We start from the raw sequence: 22,212 nt of genomic DNA, 5'->3' as shown, positions 1-22,212 counted from the left end.
GTAGCTGAGGCTGGCTTCGAACCTGCACAATCCTCCTGTCTCAGCCTCCCGAATGTTGGGATTACAAGCATGCACAGCCATGCCCCAGCTTAAAATCCTTTCTTTTAGCTTTTTAAAATATATAGTACAAAGCCAGGCGTGGTGGCACATGCTTGTAATTCCAGCACTTGGGAGGCTGAGACAGGAGGATTTCATAGGTTTGAAGCCAGGCTCAGCTACTTAGTGAGGCTCTCAGCAACTTAGTGAGACCCTGTTTCCAAATAAAATATAAAATAGGTCTGGAAGTATAGCCTGGAGGTAGAAAGCCCCTGAGTTCCACCCCCAGCACCACACACACACACACACACACACACTATATATATATATATATATATATATATATATATATATATATATATATATTTACATTATTGTTAGAAAATATCTTGAAGCTTGTCATGGTGATGCACACCTGTAATCCAGTACTTGGAAAATTGAGACAGGAGATCATAGGTGTGAAACCAGCTTCAGCAACTTACTGAGAGACTGTTTCAAAATAAAAAATTAAAAGGTCTGGGGGTATAACTTGGAGACAGAATGTCCCTGGGTTTAACCCAGTAACACACACACACACACACACACACACACACACACACACACATTTTGAGCTATTTGGGGGTGGTACGCATGCCTGTAATCCTAGCACTTGGGAGGCTGACAAGTTCGAGGCCAGTGCACATTAAATTAGTGAGATCCTTTTTCAAATTAACAGAAAGCTGGGGTGTAGCTCGGTGATAGAACAATCATGGTCTCAATCCCCAGCGCCCCGCTCATACACAGAAGATGCAGCTAACATCGTGCTTAGAGGGAAACGGATAGCTTTTTGGTACATATATTTTAAAAGAATGGCTGAAAGTTAATGGTTTGAGCCACCAGCTTTCAAAGAGCAACGGGAAGAGCATCACAGCAGATGTTTTTGGCAATTGTTTTGTTTTGTTAGCCAGGGATCCGACTCAAGACTTCCCACATGCTAGCCAGGCACTCTACCGCTGAGCCACGTGTTCAGCGCAGAGAACATGTTTTGCATTTCTTTTGGACTAAATAAAGATAGCTGAACTACTCTGGCAGTAGACTTTATAGAAAAGTACTTGCAGCAAAATTGGTTGAAAGTGCTTTATATAAACCATATTGTCAGACATTTTCTTTGTGTGTGATACTGGGGGTGGAACCCAGAGGCTTTCTACCTCCGGGCTATACTCCCAGACCTTTTTTATACTTTATTTGGAAACAGGGTCTCACTAAGTTGCCGAGAGCCTCACTAAGTAGCTGAGGCTGGCGTCGAACCTGTGCCATCCTCCTGTCTCAGCCTCCCAAGCGCGGGGATTACAAGTGTGCGCCACCGCACCCGGCAATATTGTCAGACATTTGTCTTTGAACTTTGAAACTATTATTTTTCCTCCCAAATAGGAGGCTTCCAGCAGATATAAAACAGAAGTACCAATATGAATGTGTTTTAATGAATTACAAACAGATATTATACATCTCCTGTGCCAGGCAATGTACAAGGCATCAAAATCTTTTTTGGTACTGGGACTGAACCAGGGATGTTCTACCTCCATGCAACTTTTTTAATTTTTAATTTTTTTTTTTTTTTTGGTGGTACTGGAGGTGGAACCCAGGGGCTTTCTACCTCCAGCTATACTCCCAGACCTATTTTATATTTTATTTGGAAACAGGGTCTCACTAAGTTGCTGAGAGCCTCACTAAGTAGCTGAGGCTGGCTTTGAACCCGTGCGATCCTCCTGTCTCAGCCTTCTAAGTGCAGGAATTACAAGCGTGCGCCACCACGCCCAGCTAATCATTGTTCTGAAACAGGGTTTCACTAAATTGCTGAGGCTCTCACTAGGTTGCTGAGGCTGGCCTCAAACCTCTGCTCCTCCTGTCTCTGCCTCCCAAGTACTGAGATTACAGGCATGTGCCACCACATCTGCCTACCTGAAACTCTCTGTGCTGATTATTTCTAACAATAACCTTTAATTCTAACAATAACCTTGAGGCGGTGGGAACAGTAATGGCCCCATTCTATGAACGAGAAAACTGGGGCTTCAAGAGGCTTAAGCAAGATCTTCATGGAAGAAAGTGGTAAAATTTGGGCCTGTGACACAAACATTACAAACGGAACACATGGGGAAAGAGCCCCAGCCTAGAGGGGCCATCTTTCCCTCAAACTATTTATCCTTTTCACATCCTACCAGACCTGGTTGATCAGCACAGCCCTTTGGAAGAGGGGCTTGTTATCAATAGCAAGGGAAATAAAGAAGAGACAGAGGTTGTGGAGGTGCACAGGCGGTGTTAAGGGCAGAAGACAAATCACAGCAGCTTTATTCTATTTGTAAAGTTCAAATGCAGGATCAAGCGGGGCGCGGGGGCACACGCTTGTAATCCCAGTACTTGGGAGGCTGAGACAGGAGGGTCGCGGTTCGCGGACAGCCTCAGCTACTTAGTGAGGCCCTCTGAAACTTAGTGAGACCCTGTTTCAAAATAAAGAATAAAAAATAGGTTTGGGGGTATAACTCAGAGGTAGAATAGCCCAGGATCAATAATCCCTTTTATTTTTTGGTACTGGGACTTGAACTTATGGGCTTTCTACCTTCAAGCTACACTCTAGCCTTTTTTTTTTTTTTTTTTTTGTATGGAACCCAGGGGCATTCTACCTCTGAGCTACACCCCCAGCCCTATTTTTTATTCTTTATTTTGAAATAAGTGCTCACTGAATTGCAAAGGGACTAAGTAGCTGGGGCTGTCCACATTTCATCATCACAAAACCCCGTGAGGTAGATATTCCTTTTTCTGTATTACAATGCCTTCGCCCTAGACCATGAACACCTTGCTAACAAGTGGAATTGGCAGGACTCAGCATCTAGACAACATGGCACCAGACGTCATGCTGTTGGTCACTAAAGTATAACTGGCTATTGTCATATCTACCTTGAATTCAGTAGAAAGGAAGGGAAAAGTCACCGACTCCCGAGACTGCTGATGTGGCAGAAGACACTTCTTAAGATGGCAGAAGCTGGTATAGAGGAGGACGTACTCAAAATATGTTTTGACTGAATGTAAGTGATAACATTATTATTTTGAGTGTTGTGGGGGTACTGAAGATTGAACTCAAGGGCATTCGACCTCTGAGCTGCTCCCAGCCCAATTTTAGTTTTATTTTGAAAACAGGGTCTCATTAGGTTGATGAGAGAGTCTCATTACTTGCTGAGGCTGTCCTCGAACCCGTGATCCTCCTGTCTCAACCTCTCAAGTACTGGGATTACAAGCATGCGCCACCACACCCAACTATTGCAAGCCAATTTTAACCTCTTTGGTGGCTATATTTAAACAGTAAAAAAAAAAAAGTCACATTAATTTAAGACTATTTCTTCCAACTCAATGATAATATCCAAAATATTATCATTTTATATATAATTAGTAAATCATAAGATTCTTTTCTTCTGTCTTCCAGATCCTATTGTGTACTTTAAACTTATAGCATATTTCAGTTTGGACTTTTCCAAGTGCAACATCTCAGGTGCTCAGTAGCTATCCGTTGTTAGCTGCTACTATATTGGACCACATAGAACTAAAATATATTGTCGTCATGTTTTCTAAAAAGGAGTTCTTTTTAAAATCCCCATTACTGGAGTTTGAGCCCAGGAGAGTTCTACCAACTAAGTTACATCCCACCCTTTCTATTTCTTTCTTTTTTTTTTTAGACAAGGTCTTACCAGGTTACCCAGCTGGCCTCAAACTTATAATCCTCTTGTCTCAGCCTTCCAAGTACTGGAATCACAGGTGTGTATCACCATGCTTGCCAGAAAACACTGTTTCAAAAAACCTTTATCCCAACTTGATATCATCTTTTAAGACTCTGAAGAAGCTGGGTGTGGTGGTGAAGATTTATAATTCTGGTACTTGGAAGGCCTAGACAGGAGGACTGGGTTCACAGCCAGCCTCAGCTACTTAGTTTGGCCCTCCATAACATAGTGAGACCCTGTTTCAAAATAAAGAATAAAAAATAGGGCTGAGGTTGTAGCCCATAGGTAGAATGCCCCTAGTTTCAATCCCCAGTACAAAAAAATTAAAATAAAAAAGACCCTGAAATACTTTGAGGCTTTCTTCTAGCAGACTTAGAGAAAAAGTATAAAAACCAGAAAAAAATATCCTCTTGATTGTCTGCCTAATATGACAATTATTTGTGTTCTTGACTTAAGGACCAGGGCTATGCAGACTTTGTTCATCTTTGTATCTATCACTGTAGGCAACACAATGATACTATGGAGTCAATAAATATTTGCTGACTTGCTTTAAATTATTTCAACAGCCTTCAATTCAGTCTATTGTGCAATCTCATACTGTATATCACTGCAAAGTTATGTTCTTAAAACATATTCTTGTGTGGGTGTATGTGTGTGGTACCGGGGATGGAACCCAGCAGCATTCTACCACTCAGCTACATTTTCAGACCCATTTTAATTTTATTTATTTTTAAACATGGTCTTCTTGTTACCACATGCTGATCTCAAACCTGCGGTCCTCCTCTCAGCCTTCCAATCACTGGGATTACAGGCATGCACCACTGTGCCCACAAATTTTTTTAGTTTTAAGGAAGTACAGTCTATCAGTTTTCCTGTCATGGATCCTTCTTTTTTAGTGCCAAAGCTAAGAACTCTTTGTCTAACCCCTGCATCCTGGAGACCTTCCTTTCTTTCCTTCTTCCTTCCTTCCTTTCTTTCTTTCTTTCTTTCTTTCTTTCTTTCTTTCTTTCTTTCTTTCTTTCTTTCTTCTTTCCTTCCTTCCTTCTTTCCTTCCTTCCTTCTTTCCTTCCTTCCTTCCTTCCCTTCCTTCCCCTCCCCCTCTCTCTTTCTCTCTCTCTCTCTTTCCCTCTCCCACCCCTCTCTGTTTTGGTACTGGGAATTAACCCAGGGATGAGTACAATTTCTTATTTCTTATTTTGAAATAGGGTCTCTCTAAATTGTTGAGGTTGGTGAAACCCCCATCTTAGCCTGCCAAATACCAGGATTACAAGTTGTATCACCATACCCTGCTCCTATTTTTAAAATTTTAATGTATTGGGTATTGAACACAGGGGCATTCTACCACGGAACTACACTCAAGCCCTTTTTATTACTTTATTTTATGTATGTATTTTTGTGGTATCGGTGATTGAACCCAGAGGCATTCTGCCTTTAAGCTACACCCCCAGCCGATTTTATTTATTTGGAAGCAAGATCTTGCTAGGTTGATGAGCATCTCACTACTTGCAGAGACTGGCCTCAAACCTGTGATCCTCCTGTCTCAGGTTCCCAAGTACTGGGATTATCAGTGTTCACCACCATGCCTAGCTTATTATTATTTTTTTTTTGAAACAGGGTCTCCCCAAGTTAGAGTATGTTGGGTTTAAACCTGTGATCCTCCTAGCTCAGTCTCCTGAGTATTGGAATTGTATGTGCCATCTCACCTGAAAACACATTTTTGTTTTGTTCGTTTGTTGGTAAGACTAGGAATTGAACCTAGAAGCATTCTACCTCCAAGCTACAACCCGAGCCCTTTTTTACTTTTTGCTTTGAAATAGGGTTGCACTATGTTCTAAGAGTCTCACTACATTGCTGAGGCTGCCCTCAAAACTTCAATCCTCCTGTCTCAGCCTTCTAAGTGCTGGGATTACAGGCTTGCGCCACCAAACCTGGCTAAGACTCTGTTTCAGCTGGGTGTGGTGGCACAGAGGTAGAATGGCCCTAGGTTCAATTCTTAATTCTGCAAAAAGAAAGAAAGAAAGAAAGAGAAGAAGAAAGAGGAAGAAAGGAAAGAAGGAAGGAAGGTTGGTTTGGGGTATAGCTTGTAGTTAGAATACCCCTGGGTTCAATCCCCAATACCACACACACACACACACACACACACACACACACACACACACACACACTCAGCAAGTCTGCAAGAATACAATATGAAATCTCACCTCCCTCTGGCCTTTGCGTCACAGCTGAGGAAACCCTTCCTGAGTGGCTAGGGAAGGGGAAGTGAAAGTGGAAGGCGGAGGCCCCCTGCCTTCTCTTACTTACTTCTACAGCCAATGTTGTTTTTGAGTCACGTACTCTAAAAATCAGCGGCCTCACGTTTCTGAGGAACTTTCTTACTTGATCTCAAAGAAAAGGCCTCTAAAGTTCAGGATGATTCTAAGACTGCTTTTATTCTTTGTTAATATACATAAGTGTGCCGGGAACTTGGTAACAGACATTCTTCTCATTGAAAGATCGCTTACTTATTACTAACCTTTCTCCATGAAATAAAAAAATGGTGAAGTAGCCGGGCCTGGTGGTGCACGCTTGTAATCCCTGCGTTTGGGAGGCGGAGACAGGAGGATCGCGCTGGTTCAAAGCCAGCCTTGCTGGTTTAAGAGACCCTGTTTATAGGTCTGGGAGTGTAGCCCGGAGGTAGAAGGGTTTCCAGGAACCCCAGTACCACACAAAAAAAAAAAAAAAAAAAAAAAAAAAGGTGAAGTAAAAGCTTAACAGGCTGAGGAGACTAGGGGATTTTTAATTTAAGTAAACTAAAAACTAAATAAAAATTTTAATTTAATGAAAAATTTTAATTTTGTTTGTGTGTATGGCACTGGGGAAGGAACCCAAGGGTAGTCTACCTCTGAGCTACACTCCCCCAGTGCTTTTTTTTTTTTTTAAATTTTGAAACAGAGTTTCCCTAGGTTTCTCTCTAAATTGTTGAGGCTGGCTTTGAACCTGTGATTCTCTTGTCTCAGCCTCCCAAGTACTGGGATTACAGGTATGTGGCACCGCATCTGTTTCCCCAACACATTTTTTTTTTTTTTTTACAGTACTGGGGATGGAAGCTAGGGGCATTCTACCTCCGAGCTATACCCTCAGCTCTATTTTTTATTCTTTATTTTGAAAAAGGGTCTCACAGAGTTGCTGAGGCTGTCGCGAACCGTGATCCTCCTTTCTCAGCCTCCCAAATGCTGGGATTACAAGTGTGCGCTACTACGCCTGGCTCCCCCAACCTTTTAAATTTTATTTTGAAACAGAGTCTCATGAAGTTGTTGAGGCTGGCCTTGAATCTGTGACTCTCCTGTCTCAGCCTCCCAAGTACCTCCAAGCTACACTCCCAGCTCTGTTTTAGTTTTATTTTGAAACAGGGTCTCACTAGGATAATGAGAGTCTCACTACTGTCTGAGGCTGGTCTCGATCCTATGATCACCCAATCCAAGTACTAGGATTACAGGCCTGCACCATCATGCCCAGCTTTGGTATTATTAACTGGAAATATCTGACCCCAGTAGTCACCCCCCTTTGTCACAGGTACTCATCTTTGTCACGTGGTACTGTATACTCAAAAAAGAAGGTTAAGCCAGGCCTGGTGGCACATGCCTGTAATGCCAGGACTTGGGAGGCTGAAACGGGAGGAGTACAGGCTCAAGACCAGCCTCAGCAACTTAGTGAGACTCTCAGTAACCTAGCAAGACTCTGTTTCAAAATAAAAAGGAGCTGGAGGTGTATCTCAGAGGTAGAGTGTCCCTTGGCTCAATCTCTAGTCACACACACACATACTCACTCACAACAGAAGCAAAAGGAAGAGGAGAAAGGTTAATTCTGCCAGTATATAAAAACGAGACCATGCCGGGCGTGGTGGCAAGCGCTTGTAATCCCCGCGCTTGGGAGGCAGAGACAGGAGGATCGCGCTGGTTCGGAGCCAGCCTCGCTGGTTTAAGAGACCCTGTTTCCACATAAAGTTAAAAACTAGGTCTGGGAGTGTAGCCCGTGGGAGTGTAGCCCGGAGGTAGAAGGGCTTCCAGGAACCCCAGTACCACCAAAAAATAAAAATAAAAATAAATAAAAACGAGACCTAAGTAGGGGAGTGCTTGGAAAGCCAAAGATAACATCTCTCCCCCTGCAAGTGACTGGCAATGGTTGTGACACACTAAACAGTATGTCACAAGAAATGTGTTAGTGATAATAAGGTACAGCCAGGCATGGGGGCGCACACCTATAGTCCTAGTACTTGGGAGGCTGAGACAGGAGGACTGCGGGTTTGAGGACAGTTTCAGCAGCTGGTGAGACTCTCATTAACTTAGTGAGACCCTGTTTCAAAATAAAAATAAGATAGGGCTGGGGGGTGTAGCTTGGAGGTAGAGTGTCCCTGGGTTGGATCTCCAGAGCCACAAAGAAAAAAAGAAAATGTCAACTAATAATAAAGTACCAAAATTTGCAAGTAATGTATTGAGAAAGTAAGTAGAGCAGATTTAGGTTATCCCTGTGACAATGTTCTATCAATGTATGTGTAGCCGTCGTATGCTTTCTGGGAGAAAGGGGGCAGTTTCTGGGTTACTGACATTACTTTGTGAATGTCCCCACGAAAATGCACCGTATACGTGAGCTATCTTCTCTAGAGTGATGGAGGAAAGTGGAAAATAGATGAGCGAGGTGATTTCTGAAGTTTACACTATTTTTTTATTTTTTTGCCACCTAGCTTCCGCTTTGCTTTCTTTTGGTAATAGCAACTTTATTTTTATTTTATTATTATTATTATTTTTTGTGGTACTGGGGGTAGAACCCAGGGGCTTTTCTACCTCCACGTTATACTCCCAGACTTATTTAATTTTTTAAATTTTTGCAATACTGGGGATAGAACCCAGGGGTATTTCACCTCCCAGCTACACCCCCAGCCCAGTTTTTATTCTTTATTTTGAAACAGGGTCTCACTGAGTTGCAGAGGGCCTCACTAAGTAGCTGAGGCTGCCCATGAACTACGATCCTCTGGTCGCAGCCTCCCGAATGCTGGGAATACAAGCGTGCATCACCACGCCTGGCATCCAGACCTATTTTATACTGTATTTGGAAACAGGGTCTCACTAAATTACTGAGAGCCCCACTCAGTAGCTGAGGCTGGCTTTGAACCTGAATAGCAACTGATTTTAAAGTAGACATGCACATGCATGCATGCGCACACCCCCCCACACTCCTGGGTTCAGGGTGGGCACTGGTTCCGAGGCTAGCCCATCAAAGTCTTTATCTCTGGCTACAAAGACTGGTCTAGTTATGAGCATGTGAAATAGTCACAGCCTGCGAGATCTGTATCACAGGTTCTTTGTTACAAAGAAAAGAAGTCAATTTTGGCTGATTTAGAACTAGTACTAAGAATAAAGCAGCTGAGTATTTGAAACAATAAAATTTTAGGGAACACTTATGTTTATAATATTTATAAACCACTACATACTGCATCAGTGTAACCTAAATGATTTGCCCATTCTGTGGAATGACGGTTCATAAGAAAAATGCCAGAGCCGAGTATGGTGGCCCATGCCTGTGGTCCCAGTACTTGGGAGGCTGAGGCAGGGAGATCGCAGGCTCACAGCCAGCCTCCGCTACTTAGTGGGGCCCTCCTGCAACTTGGTGAGACCCTGTTTCCAGATAAAAATATATATAGGACCGGGGATGTGGCTTGGAGGTAGAATGCTCCTGGGTTCAAATCCCAACACCACACATACAGAGAAAAATTGAATCCAACATATATGACCATTTGAAAAGCTGCTACCGCCATCGCACAAGTATTAAAACAAACCCTACCTTGCTTCTTTTACTAATTTTATAACAATTTTATATTGTAACCATTTGAGTACCCTGTAATTATATGGCTTCATCAGACTATTGCTTCTATGCTTCCAAAAAATGAATAAGAAAGAACTAGCACAGCCGGGCGCGGTGGCGCACGCTTGTCACCTCAGCACTCGGGAGGCTGAGACCGGAGGATCGCGGGTCGCGGACAGCCTCAGCTACTTAGTGGGGCCTCTGTAACTCAGGGAGACCCTGTTTCCAAATAAAGAATAAAAATAGGGCAGGGGGTATAGCTCAGGGTTCGAATGCCCCTGGGTTCCCTCTCCAGACCCGCAAAAAAAAAAGTTTCAAAGTTCAACAAAAAGTATGCCTTTTCATTCCCACACTTTTGGGGGGGGGTGAGTATTGGGGATTGAACCCAGGACCAGGCACACTACCACTGAGCTATATCCCACCCTATTTTTTTTGTTGGTACTGGGGTTCCTGGAAGCCCTTCTACCTCCGGGCTACACTCCCAGATCTATTTTTTTATATTTTTATTTGGAAACAGGGTCTCTTAAGCCAGCGCGGCTGGCTTTGAACCTGGGCGATCCTCCTGTGTCTGCCTCCCAAGCGCAGGGATTACAAGCGTGCGCCACCACGCCCGGTGCTATTCATTTTTGAAACAGGGTCTCGCTAAGTTGCTGAGGCTGGCCTCGAACCTGAGAGTCTCCTCTCTCAGCCTCGCAAGTACTAGAATTACTGGCCTGTGCCACCACACCCAGTGAGATATTTTTCAAGACTCAGTCTTATGAGTTATTTAATCTGGTTCCTTCACAGGGAGTATTTAATATTGAGATCTCCGTAGGTGTACTGAATCCAGACAGTACAGTTTTGGGTACAGAGTAATGATTCAGCAAATGATGCCTGAAGGAATGAGCAGTTAAATTGGAATGAACTATGCAGGGGTCTTCCCAATCAAGCTGTGAGTCTGTGAGTATGCTGTAAGTACAGGGAACACGTTCTCCTCCTCTTCCCGTCTCTAGCACCTGGCACAGTACCAACACCTCATGAATGTGTACGAAATGCTATTTATTCAATTGTAGACAAGAGATAAATACTTTATTCGAAAAATGCAAAGAAGAAAAAAGAAAACACATTTTATATTGTGTAAACTTATACCAAACACTTATGAATAGATTGGTAGATTGGCACGGAAATCAGAAATTTTATCTTGAGGATAGAGAAGAGCACTTGGAACTAGAAGTTAGGTCACTTAGTCTCCTAGAATGGGTGAAGCTACTGGTCCCAGGGAAGAAGAACCTAGCGCACCTGAAGACCTCCAGCCTCGATCTGCCCAGCACTGGCTCCAGGACCATGTATTTGGGCAGGCTGGGGTCACATCTTAGCCCAAGAGTTCACACCTCTATGGGAGAGTCCCACTGGAGCTACAAAGAGAAAACCCTTGGTGGAGAGAAAGAAAGTAGTGAGGGTGTCATGTCACTTGAAGCACCCAGCGGAGAAATGAAACAGACAATCTCAGCGCCACCACATCTGCCTCAAGACTGGCAGCCAACTCCCTGCCAAGGACTTCATTATATTGCACCATTGTGTGAAGGGATGGAGGAGCAGGATGATGTTGGCTGGCTGCAATCACATCTTGGGGAAGCTGGCCAGGCTGGCAATGCCACAGGCGTTGTTCTTATTCCGAGCCATGAGAATATAGCCTTTGTTTCCCCAGTCTTCACCCCAGCTGTAGGATCAATCAAGAAAATCACTTAGTAGATGCCGTGCAGTTGTTGTTGTTGTTGTTGTTGTTGTTGTTGTTATTATTATTATTATTATTATTATTATTATATTTTTTGGTAATAATAGGGATTGAACCCAGGGGCATTCTACCTCCAAGCTACATTCCCAGCCCTTTTAATTTTTTGTTTTGAAACAGGGTCTCACTAAGATGATGAAAGTCACAACATTGCTGAGGATGGCTTCAAACCTGCGATTTTCCTGTCTCAGCCTCCCAAGTACTGGGATTATAGGCGTGCATACCATGCCTGGCCCATATTGACAGTATACAAAAATGAGCAAGATGGCTTTTACCTGAAAAGTGATTAAAGTCAAGAGGTGGCGAGAAGGCACAATGCTGCAGATCTCAAAGGCAGAAGAGACTGCTTCGCAGCAAGAAATGAAAAGGGCTTCACATAAGACATAGCATTTGAAGCTGAACCCAGAGTCTGGGTAGAACTTGGCACTCTATGAACAGGATGCCAGCAAAGGGGTGTGAAATTGACAGTAGAGGCAGGAAAGCAGGATATGGGTTAGGATCCTTTGATAAAAAATAGAATGCCTGTGAGGCCTGGTGGCGTACACTTGTAATCCCAGCATTCAGGAGGCTGAGACAGGAGGATCACAGGTTTGCAGCCAGCCTCAGCTACTTAGTGAGGCCCTCCACAACTCAGTGAGATCTTGTTTCCAAATAAAGAATAAAAAATTGGGCTGGATATATCTCAGAGGTAGAATGCCCTTGGGTTCCATATCCAGTACCACAATAAATAAATAAATAAATAAATAAATAAATATGTAAATTTTAAGAAATAAAAAATAGGGCTGGGGATATAGCTTGGAAGTAGAATACCTCTGGGTTTAATCTTCAGAGAAGAAGAAAGAAGGAAGAAGGAAGAAGAATGAGAAGGAGAAGAATAGGAGGACGAGGAAGAGGAGGAAGAGGAGGAGGAAGAGGAGGAGGAAGAAGAGGAGAAGGAGGAGGAAGAGGAGAAGGAATAGAATGACTGACAGTACTGGGAGAAATGTTTGAAAAGGCAGAGCGAGATCAGGTTGAATGATCATTACTGCAGGTCTAAAGAGCAAGCTTTATGGCCGGGTATGGTGGCACACACCTATAATCCCAGTACCTGAGAGGCTGAGACAGGAGTGTTACAAGTTTGAGGCCAGCCTGGCAGGTGAGTGAGAACCTGTCTCAATAAAAAATAAAAAGGGCTGGAGGTGTAGTGTGGAAGTAGAATGCCCCAGCTCAATCCTCAGTAACACACACACACACACACACACACACACACACACACACACACACACACTGAGCTTTACTCTGTGGCAGGAAAGCTGATGCTTGTGATCCTGATCTGGGAGTAAATCTCATAGACAAGGTGGGTGAAACCACGGCAGTGGAGGAGACTGCTGTGGAAGCAAGCTGGTTTTGTGTCACTCTATGTCTAGGTTAAGTTGGTCTTTCTCATTAGGCTGTAAGATGGCTTGAAGGTAAATATTTGCTCATTTATGTGTTTTGTGACTAAGCACCTTGCACATATAGCAGCTGCCCAACATATATTTTCTTGTTGATACTGTTGTTCTTGGTGATAGAGGATGAACCCAGGAGCATTCTACCTCTGAGTCACATCCTCAGCCCTATTTTATTTTTCACTTGGAAGCAGAGTCCTGCTAAGTTGCTGAAGGCCTTGTTAAATTGTTGAGGCTGGCCTCAACCTGTCTCAGCCTCCCAAGTACTGGGATTATGGGTGTGCACCACAACACCCAGCCCAACATATATTTGCATACTATTGTGTGGCCATCAAATGTGATCTTCAGAATCAAGCGCCTCTAGCTGGGAAGGGAGAACTGAAAGTCTGAAATAACTTTCTTTTCGTTTGGGAGAAAGAAAGGAATACTGGGAAGCTGGAGGTGATGCTGGATACCATAAGGGTGGTTGAATGACAGAAGTACTGTCCCACTGTCACCTGTTCTTAATTATCCAGTGCTTGGTCCCCTTCTGGATTCCATATCCCACTGCCAAAACCGCATGGTTCACGTTGTCGCTGTTGCAACTCTCATCATAATACACACCTAGAAAGCAAACCGTTGAGATGAGGCTCCGCAATGCAGGAGCGCCCCTGTGTCCAGGAGCTCTAGAGCCCCTAGTCTAGGAGATTCCAGGCTTCTGCCAGAGGAGGGTTTGTACTGCAGCCGCTGTCCGTTCCTCTCCAGCTGACTAAGTGTGAATCCGAAAGCTAAGTTCTGGAAATGCCAGGACCCTTGGAGAAGCCATCGCGCCCACATCACAGAAGCCAGTGCGCTCCAGCAACAGCTCCTCACCTCTGCTGTAGAACTGGAAGGAGGTCAGGCTTGCGTCCACGGCCACCGAGATGGGTCCCACTCGGGCCAGTGCTCTCTTCAGGGCTTTCTCGTTCCCCACGGGGATCTCTCTGTACCCCCTGCATTTCGCTGCCTTGCCCGTTGGGTTGTACATACAACTCTCTTGCTGGAAGAAACAAGGTGGTCACAGAACCAGGACAAGGCGACAGGCAATGAGTCTGGTGAGTGAGAAACTCAGCCAAGTTCTTTTCTTTTTGTGGTACTGGAGAGTGAACCCAGACGCATTCTGCCTCTGAACTGTACCCCAGCCCTATCCTTGTTTTGTTTTGTTTTGCTGAGAATCTCACTGTGTTGCTAAGGCTGGTCTCGAACTGTAATACTCCTGTCTCAGCCTCCCAACTACTGGGATTACCGGGGTGAGCCACCATGACTGGCTCAGCCAGTGTTCTGAGTCATGTCAGTGAGGGGCAGCAGAATACAGACTCTAGAGAAGATCTGTTCCTTCTTACTATTTTAGAAAACTATCAGCCACGGCATGAAATGAAAAGTGAGCCCTTTTATGTATCAACTACAGAATGAAAAGTTGTTATACAAAACAACCTAGTGAGACCCTGCTTCAGAAAACAAAAAATAAAAAGGGCTAGGTATAGCTCAGAAGTTGAATTCCTGAGTTTAATCCCCAGTACTAAAAAACAGAAATAAAAAACAAAAAGCAAAAAAGTTCTATTCCAAAATATGACTTTAAATATGTATATTTGGTGCTACTGGGGTTCCTGGAAACCCTTCTACCTCCAGGCTACACTCCCAGACCTATTTTATATTTTTAAATTTGGAAACAGGGTCTCTTAAGCCAGCGAGGGGCTTCGAACCTGCGCGATCCTTCTGTCTCTGCTTCTCAAGTGCAGGGATTACAAACATGTGCCAACATGCCTGGCAGTTTAAATATTTTATAATTTTAATTTGCATTATTCAGAGCCTCTGAGCTATTAAACTATTTCTCAACAAACCGACTACTATATTGCTGAATAAATGATATAAGCATTAAATGGATAAGCGATCAGCTATTAGTTCTGAGAGTAACTTTATTTTTCTCTAATTTAGCTATATATACTTTTTATTTTTTAAATTTCTATTTACTTATTTATTTATTTTGTGGTACAGGGGATGGAACCCAAGAGCATTCTACCTCCAAGCTACACCCTGGTCCTATTTTTTTTTCCAGTACTGGGAATGGAACCCAGGGGCATTCTACCTCTGAGCCCATTCAACCCCCAGCCCTATTCTGTATTCTTTATTTTGAAACAGGGTCTCACTGAGTTGCAAAGGGCCTCACTAAGTAGCTGAGGCTGTCTATGAACTGTGATCTTCCTGTCTGAGCCTCCCAGATGCTGGGATTACAAAAGTGTGTCACCATGTCTGGCTTACATATACTTTTTTTTTTTTTGTGGTACTGGGGTTCCTAGAAGCCCTTCTACCTCTGGGCTATACTCCCAGACCTATTTACATTTTTATTTGGAAACAGGGTCTCCTAAGCCAGCGCGCGGCTGGCTTCGAACCTGCGTGATCCTCCTGTCTCTGCCTCCCAAGCGTGGGGATTACAAGCGTGTGCCACCACGCCCGGCTTACATATACTTTTAAATTGGTTGTCTAGATTGGTAAATATGGAGAAAATTATAAATAAAAATCTATTATTTACATATACAATTGAGATTTTCTTTTTTCCTTCCCTTTCTCCCTCCCTTTCTTCTCATCTTTTTTTCTCCTGTCCTTTCCTTCACTCTTTCTTTTTTCTTTTTTTGGTGGTACTGGGGTGGAACCCAGGGGCTTTCTATCTCTGGGCTATACTCCCAGACCTATTTTATACTTTATTTGGAAACAGGGTCTCACTAAGTTGCTGAGAGCCTCACTAAGTAGCTGAGGCTGGCTTTGAACTATGTGATCCTCCTGTCTCAGCTTCCCAAGCACGGGGATTACAAGCATGCACCACCACACCCGGCTCTCTTTCTTTAATACCACATGAGCCAGGCGTGGTGGTGCACACTTGTAATTCTAGCACTTGGGAGGCAGAGATAGGAGGATCGCACAGTTCAAAGCCAGCCTCAGCTACTTAGTGAGGCTCTCAGAAACTCAGTGAGACCCTGTTTCCAAATAAAATATATATAAAAAAATAGATCTGGGAGTATAGCCCAGAGGTAGAAAAGCCCCTGGGTTCCACCCCTAGTATCACACACATACAAACAAAAATCTAATGTTAGGGCAGTTTTAATATGGTATACCTCACACTAACAGCACTGGAGTTCATATATGGACTTGGATGAGACCCAGAAGTTCTCAAAACTGTATATGGATTAAAGACTTAATTTTTAAAAATTAATTGATTAATTTTTTGGTGGTACTGGGGATGGAACCCTTCTACCTCCGGGCTACCTCCAGGTTATACTCCCAGACCTATTTTATATTTTATTTGGAAACAGTGTCTCTTAAGCCAGCAAGGCTGGCTTTGAACCTGTGAGATATTCCTGTTTCCACCTCCCAAGCGCAGGGATTACAAGTGTGCGCCACCACACCCAGCTAAAGACTTTATTTTAAATTTAATTTGGGGGGTGTAACCCAGAGGTAGAACATCCTTAGGTCTGATAAAAAAAAATTTAATTTGAGTTGGCACTGGAGATTGAATTTAACAGCATCCTATCTGTAAGCTACACATTTATTTATTTATTTATTTATTTATTTACTTATTTATTTATTTATACCCAGAGGCATTCTACCTCTAAACATACCCCCAGCCTATTTTATTTTTTGTTTTGAAGCAAGGTCTCACTAGGTTGCTGAGAGTTTCAATAAGTTGCTGAGGCTAGTTTTGAACCTGTGATCCTCCTGTGTCAGTTTCTCAAATACTGGGATTACAGGCATGTATTACCACACCTGTTTTATTTTTTTGTTTTGACACAGGGTTTCACTAAGTTGCTGAAATTGGTCTCAAACCTGTGATTCTTCTGTCTTAGTCCCCCAAATATTGGGATTATAGGCATTCATCACTAAGGCTAGGTCTCTATGTACTGTGTGTGTGTGTGTGTGTGTGTGTGTGTGTGTGTGTGTATGTGAGAGATACTGGGGTGAATCCAGGGGCATTCTACCTCTGAGCTACACCCCCAGACCTATTTTATTATCTCTATTTTGAAACAAGGTCTCTCTAGGTTGATGAGAGTCTCACTACTTGCTAAGGCTGTCCTCGAACCTGCAATCCTCCTGTCTCAGCCTCCTAAATACTGGTATTACAAGCGTGCACCACCACACTCACGTCTCCGTGTACATTTAAAAGCCTCAGATTAAGCCCAGCATGGTGGTGCACACTTGTAAATCCAGCATTTGGGAGGCTGAGACAGGAGGATTGCACAGGTTTGCAGCCAGCCTCAGCTACTTAGTGAGGCCCTTTGCGACTCAGTGAGACCCTGTTTCAAAATAAAGAATAAAAAACAGGGCAAAGGGTGTAGCTTGGAGGTCGAATGCCCCTGGGTTCCACCCCCAGACCCAAAAGAAAGAAAGAAAGAGAGAAAAAAGGAAAGGGAGAAAGGACAAAAGAAATAAAGGGGAAAAAAGGAAGGAAGGAAGGAAGGAAGGAAAGCAACCAAGCAAGCAAATGGGATGGGGTAAAAAAAACAAGATTTTGGAATTGTATACAGTAGAAAACATATTTTGGAGAAGGAAGAACATCAGAGCTGGGTAACTGGGGCAGTCTCACCTGTCCCACATACGGATAGGCATCTTCAGAGTCAATGCCCCGGTTCTTCTGCACATACTGGAAGGCATTGGTCATGTAGCCCCCTCCGCAGCCGTCATTCTCAGACACACAGTCCACCAGGTTCTGGGGGCTGAGATTTAAGAGTTTGCCAGTTTTCTTCTTGAGTTGGCCTTCCAGGGCACCCACAGAGCTGAACGCCCAACAGGAACCACACTGACCCTGAGAGGTATACACAGCAGCTGTCAGTCATTGCTATTCACTGCCTGTCTCCTCTGACTACCTGCCTGATGAAATTCCACGCTTTCTTCCTTATTTATTTATTTATTTATTTATTTATTTATTTATTAGTACTGGGGATGGAACCCAGGGGCATTCTACCTCCGAGAGACACCCACAGCCCTATTTTTTTATCCTTTATTTTGAAACAGGGTCTCACTGAGTTGCAAAGGGCCTCACTAAATAGCTGAGGCTGTCTGCAAACTATGATCCTCCTGTCTCAGCTTCCCAAATGCTGGGATTACAGGCATGTGCCACCATGCCCAACTTCTATTTTTGATTTTGAAATAGTATTTTGTTAAGTTATTGGGGGCCTCACTAAATTGCTGGGGCTGGCCTTGAATTTTGATCCTCCTGTCTCAGCCTCCCTCCCAAGTACTAGGATAACATGCTAGTCTATCGTGCTCTTTCTATCTTTTAAGATAGAGGACTTCCTAGGTACAGTTTGTGTCATAGCCATCTTGAATCTCTACTACCCAGTACTGTACCCGGTAAGGGCAGCAAGGGGAATATTTATCAAATGAATGCTAAATCGGTTATTCATATTATTGACATAGTTCTATGTTAAAATTGTGCGAAAAACCGATATTTTTGTGCTGGAAAGATTGTAAAATTCTACAAACATTTTTTGGAAAGGATTCTGTGTGACATAGCAATTCCAATTTTAGAATTTATTTTATTATTATTATTTTTTGGTGGTACTGGGGTTCCTGGAAGCCCTTCTACCTCCGGGCTACACTCCCAGACCTATTTTTACATTTTTATTTGGAAACAGGGTCTCTCTCCTAAGCCAGCACACACAGCTGGCTTCGAACCTGCGCGATCCTCCTGTCTCTGCCTCCCAAGCGCGGGGATTACAAGCGTGCGCCACCACGCCGGCCTAGAATTTATTTTGTATAAATATTTCTGAGTGTGCATAAAAATACATGCACATGTTGTAACACTTTTGTAATAAAGAAAAACCTAGAAATAACCTAAATGTACAACAGGTGATGAGTTAAATAATGCACAAAGTTAGGTGATGAGCTAGCATGAAGAGATCCAACTTATCTCCTTGTCCCCTCTTCCTGGGCCCTCCTATCCAAGAATGAAGTAGAAGAAAAAGGAATAGGTCATATTAAATTACTTACATACGCCCCCAGAAAAGGAGAGTACCTGGTTTTTGACAGGAGTAACATATCCCTTCTTCCTATAATCGATGGAGTCTGGGGCTCTGCCTTCCCAGTCTGGGACATAGAGGGTGTCATTACTGGGGGAATGAGAGGGGGGTACTCTCAGTCCAGTCATCTTCTGAACCACTTCTTCACTGGTCTGGGATAAACGAGAAAGAGGCCCGGCATTAGCAGGGAGCTGAGGCGAAGATGGCAGGTGTGCCAGAAGCTGAGGCTCGACTCACCATGTCCCCTAAGTGGTTCATGGCCAGTTCATATGTATGGACACCGAGAGAGGCCTCAAGATTATGGATGGAAATATGCTTCAGGTTTTTTTCCCAAATTAAACGCCGGGAGATTTCATCCACCTAAACAAAGCATGGTCAGTCCTTGCATAGACTGTGCACAGTGTTACCTAGGTGATACTGTGGAGAAAGGATGCAACTTCAAATCATAAAGAGTTAACAATCTCGTTAGGAAACTAACCATGAATTATTGATAACATGCAAAAAGAAATATGGAGGCAAATACAAAGAATACAATGCAAAGCTCTAGAGACATCTATAAGAAAAATTGCTTATAGGTTAATAGCATTAATCTGAGAAATCTTCCCCAAAGAGAAATATAAGCTATACACTTTTTTTCTTTTTTGGTGATAAGGGGAATTGAACCCAAGGCCTTGTGCATGCTAGGCAAGGACTCTACCACTAAGCTATATCCCCAGCTGAGTTGGTTTTGAAGCAAGGGGAGGATGGGGAGGCACAGAAATGAAACCACATATTAAAGTTAGAGAACAGGGACAGGTTTGTTCGGCTGGAGAAAAGCTGTGTATTTGGATTGAAGAAGGGGATCTAGGAGCTAAGACTGGAGATCCGAGGTCCCAGCTCTCCTGCCACGCTCCCTCGAGGTCCCCAGGCACCTTGCTGTTATACTGCTTCCTGTGGGTCTTCTTCCATAACTCCCACTGGGTGTCCAGTATCTCCTCTGGGTACAGAGCAAAGCTGACCATGGGTAGCAGCAGAATCTTGAGTCCCCACATCCTGAGGAAGGGAAGAATTAGGGGAGATCCTTCCATTTGGAAAAAGTTCCTAATCTGGTTTGAGATGAGGAAATAGCTGGAGCCATATTCCCAGATACGGAATATGTCTTAACCTTTTAGAAGTTATAGACAAGTCCTTTGAGGAGCTAATCGAAGTATAGTTCCTCTTAACAGAAAAATACATGTACATACAATAATCCTAGGGAATTCATGAACTCAAAAAGTACTTTTTTGTGGCACTGGGGATTGAACCCAGGGGTGTTCTACTTCCAAGATATATTACTGGCCCTGTTTTATCGTGTGTGTGTGTGTGTGTGTGTGTGTGTGTGTGTGTGTGTGTGTGTGTTACTGGGAACTGAACTCAAGGCATTCTACCCCTGAGATACATCCCCAGCCCTGTTTTATCATGTGTGTGTGTTTGTGTGCGCGCGCGTTACTGGGAACTGAACTCAGAGGCATTCTACCTCTGAGATACATCCCCAGTCCTATTTTATTTTCAAACAGGGTCTAAGTTGCAGAGCTGAGCCTAGCTGCAAACATGTGCTCCTCCTGTCTCAGCTTCCCAAGTACTGGGATCACAAATGTGTGCCACGATGCCCAGTTCTGTTTTTTATTTTCAAACAGGGTCTTATTAAGTTGCTGAGAGCCTGGCTATATTATTGAGGCTGTCCTCCAATCTGCAATCCTCCTGTCTTGGCCTCTTCCTCTGAACTGTGAGATGGGCAACTTTGATGAAGAAGATAGACAAGGAATTGAGGATAATTTTCATATGATCAAGCGATGGAAAGAGACAAGTCTGCAAGAGATGTTGGTATATCTGGTTCTAAGGATTCTGACATAGGGAGATCCAACCAACACTCTCATACACATACTCATACAACCAGAAAGGGGGTAGAAACTAGACTAGTGTGGGCTCAGCACCTGTCTTCTTGTGTCCCCACCAAAGCTGGAGATATACAAACTAAGTGCAAGGTGGGAATGGGTTGGAGAATATGTGAAGAAGAGGTTTCAGCTACATTTTGCTTCCTAACCATTTCTTCAAGGTACTTTAAAATATTTGCCTAAATGCCAGTACTTTTCGGGATCTTGCCAGGAGAGTACAAGAGAAAAGTTGACAGCACTTCCTTTTTTAACTCCAAGAGTTTACAGTCTCCTCACTCTCCTTATGCATTTCTTCTTCCTTTCTCACCCCCCTCCCCGGCAGGAAACTGCCCTAATCTTAACCAGATGCTTGTGTGTAGGAGGTTTCTTTTCTTTCTCCAATGATTTAAAAAAAAAAAAAAAAAAAAAAAAAAACTCTGTGACTGTCTCACAGGGCAAATGCCTCAGAACCAAGGTTAGAATGCAGGATGGAAAAACTCTGTTATAATGATTAAATCCACACAAGTGAAGCTTTACTCATTTCTTGAGCTGGCCTGCTTAACTGCAAATTCTTTAAGAGCAATTTGCAGTGTCTAGCAAGTCCTGTGACTTGCACAAGACAATTCTATTCTTATGTAATCTTTGTAAATTGGCTACATGTCCATCAAAACATTTAATAGCTGCAATGTTGGAGATGTCTCCACACAGAGATACTGAGCCACAAGTACCATTCCCTTTTCTTTCTCCTTGGTACTCACTGTTAACCCTTTGGGTCAAAGCAGAAAACTCTACAGATGCTACTTTCGAGGGATGGCAAAGATGCCCTATTCCTTTGCTTTTACTAACAACCACAGATACATACACACACTCACACACGGGATCCTAAAGGTCTCCAGGCACTTATTTGGCCAGGAAATAAACTAAGGTCATCTCTGCAGAGCCTCTAGAGTTAATTTTGACCCCAACCCCACCGTATTCTAAATATTCTTCAATTAAGTACTGGCAGGAGCGAGAAGCTAAAAGATCTAGAAAGTTGAAAATGTTACCTGCTGCTGGGAATCTGCTCTCAGAGCTCCTTTCGAACAGGAAGTGTGGCTATCGTGGGCGGAAGACTAGGGTGCTAGATTTATCCCATCAGGATTGCGGAAGTCAGCTCCAGCGGTTGGCTGGAAAATTTGGATAAGGGAGGGAGGCGGGGATAGAAATGTTGAGAGAAGGGGGGAGTTAGGGTGGAAGGAAAGCAGCAGTGGATTTGCACAATGTTTCTGTGTGCAGTGTTGTGAACCAGAGTGCAGAGTTGCTAAGTATTGAGTTTTGACATGACTGACTTTGGAAGTCAAAACATCAGTACACATTATTCAAGTCAGAGCTTACCCTCCTTTTTGGTGGGGAAATGAAAGGACATAGCCCTGGTCTTCTCCAGCCTTCTTAAAAATTCTTTATTGGAGGAGTGTATATTTTATTACCCTT

The 22,212-nt window shown here is 43.4% G+C and overlaps 1 protein-coding gene across 2 annotated transcripts; it reads right to left on the bottom strand.

Annotated features, from left to right (window-relative positions):
- Window positions 1–11,222: 11,222 nt before the first annotated feature.
- CTSK (cathepsin K) lies at window positions 11,223–21,920 on the bottom strand (the record flags this gene model as incomplete). Of its 2 annotated transcripts, XM_080690801.1 has the most annotated exons (8): window positions 21,789–21,920; window positions 19,762–19,882; window positions 19,088–19,210; window positions 18,847–19,002; window positions 17,416–17,634; window positions 13,674–13,839; window positions 13,319–13,424; window positions 11,223–11,322 (listed from the first exon to the last, which is right to left on the bottom strand). In XM_080690801.1, the coding sequence occupies exons 2-8, from the start codon at window positions 19,879–19,881 to the stop codon at window positions 11,223–11,225; spliced, it is 990 nt and encodes a 329-aa protein (XP_080546927.1). In that variant the 5' UTR covers window position 19,882; window positions 21,789–21,920. The 2 variants fall into 2 exon arrangements, with proteins under 2 accessions (XP_080546927.1, XP_080546926.1); XM_080690800.1 differs by lacking the exon at window positions 21,789–21,920 and having other exon boundaries at window positions 19,762–19,967.
- Between the last annotated feature and the right edge of the window lie 292 nt (window positions 21,921–22,212).

This window comes from Muscardinus avellanarius, assembly GCF_963383645.1.
Source record: "Muscardinus avellanarius genome assembly, chromosome: 3".
Classification (NCBI taxonomy): domain Eukaryota; kingdom Metazoa; phylum Chordata; class Mammalia; order Rodentia; family Gliridae; genus Muscardinus; species Muscardinus avellanarius.
Note: the sequence above shows the minus strand (reverse complement) of the source record. Positions and strands in the feature narration are given on the sequence as shown.